General features: G+C 33.7%; 1 protein-coding gene across 2 annotated transcripts; it reads right to left on the bottom strand.

Annotated features, from left to right (window-relative positions):
- Positions 1-1,282: 1,282 nt before the first annotated feature.
- On the bottom strand, positions 1,283-4,149 carry LOC127882012 (isatin hydrolase-like). Of its 2 annotated transcripts, none has more exons than XM_052430392.1 (4): positions 3,954-4,149; positions 2,907-3,084; positions 2,341-2,482; positions 1,283-1,931 (listed from the first exon to the last, which is right to left on the bottom strand). In XM_052430392.1, the coding sequence occupies exons 2-4, from the start codon at positions 3,080-3,082 to the stop codon at positions 1,362-1,364; spliced, it is 888 nt and encodes a 295-aa protein (XP_052286352.1). In that variant the 5' UTR covers positions 3,083-3,084; positions 3,954-4,149; the 3' UTR covers positions 1,283-1,361. The 2 variants fall into 2 exon arrangements, with proteins under 2 accessions (XP_052286352.1, XP_052286351.1); XM_052430391.1 differs by having other exon boundaries at positions 4,005-4,148.
- Positions 4,150-5,765: the final 1,616 nt, after the last annotated feature.

Here is a 5,765-nt window from a genome sequence, read left to right as displayed (position 1 = left end):
AAATGAGACGGTTGCAAGTTTGCCACACACTTACATCTTTACATTTATACAGGAAATGATTTCGTCGTCTATTTAACTTTTTTAATACGCATACATTTCTATATTGTTCGTTTTTGCAATAAAAAGATATGAATATATATGAACATATCGAAACGCAATATAAATCAAAAATTTAATTTTACAACACATGGTATTTCACGGTTTCAATAATCGAAAAAAGCGTTCATTGTTCAGACAAAGTGGAATTGCTGTTGATTTGTACATGGCAATTACCGTTCAGTCATAGTTTCATCGCATTCTTCAGCTGTTTATGTTTTATTTTGTTAGTACATTGAATTTCCTTTATCACTCACAGTGAAAACCGTTCTGTCGCACTTAGCACAGAGGAAATGACCACTTGACAAACACGATGGCGACGTCCATGCCGAGATAATTATTTTCGCCGCTTTATGCCCTTTATTACTTTTATTCATAACGAAAATGCCGCTCACTTTTTAACCATATCTAAGTTGAGCCATAAAATAAGGTCACCCCGCTAAGAAATGTCGCTGCAAGAAAAGTCGAAATATAGAGTGGATATTAATACGAAATAATAGAAAACGACTTTCTTTATGATATGGCTTGAAAGTGAACGTTATTTACAAATTTATAAAAGAAATGAAGGTTTAAATCGGCATTGCCAACTGTTTAGCCAGTAAAGTATGTCGTGTCAGCATGTATGTGTAGGTTTTCACAAAATGTTCATTAATTGCTTAATTTAATTGTTTTCATTAAACAATAGATTGTGAATACTTGTTATTGAGAATCCAATAATCTTGTACTTTTCATTGTTTTTCTGCTTAATATGTTATTGGACAAATACAATTTACAAAATAACACAAATAAAATTGCTGTTTTCCGCACGTTTTTCTGCTTGTTGGCCGCGGAGACCCACTCATACATAACATATATAGCATACAGTCAGTAGTGGAAGGTAACTATTCAATAACGTTATTTGCTTACTGCTTTTTGTTTGTACTTGTTGTTCTAGTCACCGCCCACCCATCTCCATCCCGTCTCCACTCCTCAAAAACCACCACCACCACAACAACAACAACAACTTTACATACAATACGCGCATAATATAGGTTGACAACGGGTATATGACTTTCATCAGTTAAATATAACAGACACATACCGCTGATAAATTAACGCAGCTATTGCAATATAACTTACAGATTGATAGTTTTCAATCAACAAACCAATATGTATGCTTTCCAAAATTAACTCACATAAACAGTAATGCTTAAAAACCTTTAATATGTCCCATACGTGAACGACAAGTATATCGTATATTTGTATTGTTCAACTTCCAAAATTCCTTACACAGGAAGATGTTTAGTCTCATAGGTTAATTTACTCAGATGAACATGCAAAATAACAATCGGAATGAATAAAAGTCTAATGTTTAGATGTGCAATGAAACAATCGTTGGTTTGCGACGCTTGCAACATGGCAAACACTCTAGCTGGGCCCCCGCTTCCGTCTTCAAGTTTTATTACAGCTACTGAAATGATGGAACCAAACTCCGGAATGGCATTTAAATTCGCGGCATTTTCTAGCGCTGGTATGTCCGCACGCCCTAGAATCACGTGAACCGGAAATGTTTTTGATTGGCCATAATCAATGGAAGGCGTGTCAACTCCCAGAACGTGAATATTTCTATGTTTAACCAACCAATCGGCGGCTTTCTCATGGAATCCCGGAAAATGGAAATTTGCTGGATCGGTTGTGGACTCGGTCCCAAAGACTTTGGTCTTGTTTGGGTATTTCTGGTGCCACCCCGAGTTCATGACGACAACAGCCCCGTTTGGAATGCGGCCGTATTTTGCCTCCCAGTTTTGTAGGTCGTCAACGGTGACACGGTAGTCGGGATTTCGTGAAGCTTTTGTCTGTAAAAAGGATGTGAGTTTAAAAACAATATGCTATCAACAATTTGTCTCTTTTATATGAATCGTTTTTAAATGTAATTTACTGTAATATTCAGTTTCTTCAAACGTTTGTATATTTATACTTCTGTGACTTTTATCGTTGGAACTCCAGTTGTTTTATACTACATTTGCTTTAATTTAATTTATCTTCTAATACCATACCACGATTAATCGAAAGTTTTTATATATGAAGTTATGTTTTATATTTTGTATTGTATTCAAAGCCGTTTCGCGTATGATGGTGAAGATGACATTTGCACGAACATTGTTTGTCAGAATATAAAAAAATATTGGCGTTTGTATGCACAGTTTTACTTTAAAATGTTTCAACCTTCAGTATGTGTTCTCCCGTTGCCGGTAAGTAACATACCTTAACGTTGATGATTACTCCCCGACCCACAAGTTTCTCCATGGGGATTTGATGGGTCCTGGATCTGTTCTCGTAGAAATGTGCAGGTGCGTCTAGATGTGTACCACCATGTTCCGCAGTCGCGAAAGAATTCGATTCGTACCTTAAAATGCATATTTGAAATACTATATATATACATATATGTAAAGCAAATAATATATAATTGTTATTATTTATAGTATTTTTACATGCTTATTCAACTGTATTTTCCAAAGATTGTAATAAGGGAAATTTTAAAATACAAAATTAGTAGGAAGCGTATTGGCCTAATACATTGGTGTTCGTCATTTCATAAATAAAATATACAAGTCTATATGATAAAATAAAATGCGCAAATCGTGCAACTTGTAATTCTTTATGTTTATTAAAAAACATTCTTGTAGAAAAAGATGTATTATGTAAACTAACCGTACGTAATTATATTAAAGCAGAACGATATTCGAAAATTATAATTGTTTAAACAAAAACCCTTTTGTTTTATTTGTTATATATAAATACAGTTTTATTTTATTAATCAAAGAACTTGCCAAAATCCACCAACAGCATTTTGTCCTCTTGAAAATATAGTGAAGTTGTAAGAGGGATTCCCAGGCCAGTAAATGGCCTCAATGTTCTGCGCATGCGTTAGATCGACAATCCGCATGTCCTGGTCTGCGTTAGCCAACATAGCGATGACAAACACACATGCGGTGTAGACTTCCATGTCTAAAATATATGCATGTGCTAGTGTCGTCTTAGATTAGCCTGTGCAGTCATTATCTATATATTTGAAGAGACATATTTACCAGTCCTTGCTGTATATAGTGTTGTTATAAAATTTATTTAAACGAATTTACCAAGCTCTAAGGTCAAGCTTAATACATAAACATAAGTCTCGTGCATGTTGTCATATTTCATTGTTTGTTGATGGTGCGTTATGTCATCACAGGAAGAGTTCACAAATCAAGAAAAAATACGCATGTACAATATAATTCGCCATTAATTTAGAAATTACACTAACGAAATCAGGCCTTAAGCGACAGCACACACGACCTCAATTGTATTGTATCCATGTAATTTAAAGCATCTGGCAGAGAATATAATATGATAATGCTAGGCAGTTAAAATAGCTTACGTACACGTCTGACATTTTAGACATTTAAGTATCAGTGCGTTTCCAATTTAACGGACACGGTATCACGCGCACGGCAATACAGTACATTGTAAGTTTGTGAAAATGACGTGCTTTGGTTAGTTGACGGTTTTGTAATGCACGAATTTGATAAACCATCAATTCAATGTGATTATACATGCACACGAAAAGCACAATGCAAGAAAAAAAAAGTTAACACTATAACAATATATACAAAGTATATACTATGAAATAAATCATTGGTTTAAAGTGTTTATCAATACGCTGAAAAGGCTGAATCAATCGATGTTCGGTATATCGAACGTAATATCGATTAGAGCGTCTATAGTGGCTTCACAATAATATAAATACTAAACGACTTAACAAATACATGTCTTTTAAAAACGTTTGTCACAGAAATATATATCACACAGTATAGTAAATAATAAACGAGGTTAGTTACCTGATATATTCTGTTACACTTTCTTACATCATAAATTAAGTTGTGTTTTACCTTATATTTAGCTCCAAAAGTTTACATTAAAACTCAAGCCAAATAACGCTTGATCCACTTTATTCTGTTTCACCGTCTATAATAAACCGTTAACGTGCTCACTGTGTAGGGCAAGCTATAGCAGCTTTCAATGTGTATGCGTGGTCATATACCAAGAGGACACACTACTTAATCATAAGCCATGTTCATTCGAGCAGTAGAGAGTCAACAAGCGTGTCGCTGCAAGTGAGATCATTGACCTTATAAATATATTGAGTTGCCATTTATCCATCAGGCCACTGACAATTAAGCTTTAAAGTATAGAAGGGAAAGACCGCCAATAATATTCCTCACCAGAAATGTTGCACGTGTTGAATATTCAGCTCATTTGTTTAACAGAGAATTTTTAAAATGCTTAAATACAACATTAAAATATCTGTTTTGTACAATTGTATAATATTGTGTGTTCCGATTCTACAAAATCGATATGCAAATAAATCAATTATGAATATGGAGATATTTTCATTTTAATTTGATCGATGTCCACAGTACACACGTGTAGACTTGTAACTTCAACAAGTTTAAATGTTTAAATACAAACATGTAACTTCTTAAACTTCAGATCTGAAAACGAAGAAGTTGATAAAAAACAACATTAGCATGTTGAATATTTTCTAAGATGTACGATCGGTTTTAGTAATCTGCTACAAGTCAGCATCTAACAAGTGTACACTTTACAATTCAACAGATTACAAGTTGACAAATCACAATTTATCATTTTACAGGTTAATGTTATGTGCAGATATGCAAAACAGATTCTATAGGTATACTAAATAACCGTATCATGTAGGGCTGTACTTTCTAAAAAAATGTACTCGCTAAAAAAATATCATAGTTGATTCGAAGGCATGTTGTACACTTAAAACTATTGTTCTGGCTTTATCTTTTAAAGAAAGTTGTAGGGCGTGAATAGGTGCTCATTACTAAATCCCTGAAATATGATAAACATGAAGACTATAGAAAAAAATTGCACTGAAATAGTCAATTTTGACTTTTGACGAGTTCTTTCTTGGTTCGTACATGACATATCTTTTTTATTGCACAAATCGACTCCGCTTAGAATGGCCTTTAAGAAAAGGTATGGTTAAAGGGGTCTCTATGTGCAAAATGTTGCATTTATTTTCGCTTAAAGATGTCGCTTTTACATTGAATTATATAGGGAAACTATTTAGTATATTATGACCTAAATAGCAGACTTTATCCAGCGTATATCCCAGTGTGTATTCGTCATCAGAAATTGAGTATGATGTTTATTTAATAAACATCATTCGCCTTCTAATTGTATGCTTTTTATTCAATAAACTATATTCATCTTCATCAGTACAATCTTGTTATATTTTAAAATTGCGATTGAGAACTAATGAAGCCCAATAAATCTGCACCCAATTGACATTGACATATGCTTATACGATATTGTGCATTATAAAAAGACTTTATATAGCTTATGCACCCCTATCGATCTGTGTTGCGTAAACACATAGAGAGTGTTTATAAGGGCTGTATTGCATTAAATGCGATATGAACACCTAATCATCTACGTCTAAACACTCTAAGAAGGTTCTTAAATGGGGTTAATTTTGATAATAAAAAAACTAATGCAGCCTTAACAATCTGCATGTGTTCCGACAGCCTTGACAGTTTTACATTTGTTTTATTCCGCAGCTTAGATTTACATGTGCTTATCAACTCTAAATTGCAGGAAATAAGTAATGTACCCAATGC

The sequence above is a fragment of the Dreissena polymorpha genome, chromosome 5 (genome assembly GCF_020536995.1).
Source record: "Dreissena polymorpha isolate Duluth1 chromosome 5, UMN_Dpol_1.0, whole genome shotgun sequence".
NCBI lineage: Eukaryota > Metazoa > Mollusca > Bivalvia > Myida > Dreissenidae > Dreissena > Dreissena polymorpha.
Note: the sequence above shows the minus strand (reverse complement) of the source record. Positions and strands in the feature narration are given on the sequence as shown.

Coding starts and splice junctions, on each gene's coding strand:
- LOC127882012 (XM_052430392.1), bottom strand. CDS start 3,082: ATGGAAGTCTACACCGCATGTGTGTTTGTCATCGCTATGTTGGCTAAC. Junction 2,483..2,906: donor AATGCTGTTGGTGGATTTTG/GCAAGTTCTTTG, acceptor ATGCATTTTAAG/GTACGAATCGAATTCTTTCG. Junction 1,932..2,340: donor GAGTAATCATCAACGTTAAG/GTATGTTACTTA, acceptor TCCTTTTTACAG/ACAAAAGCTTCACGAAATCC.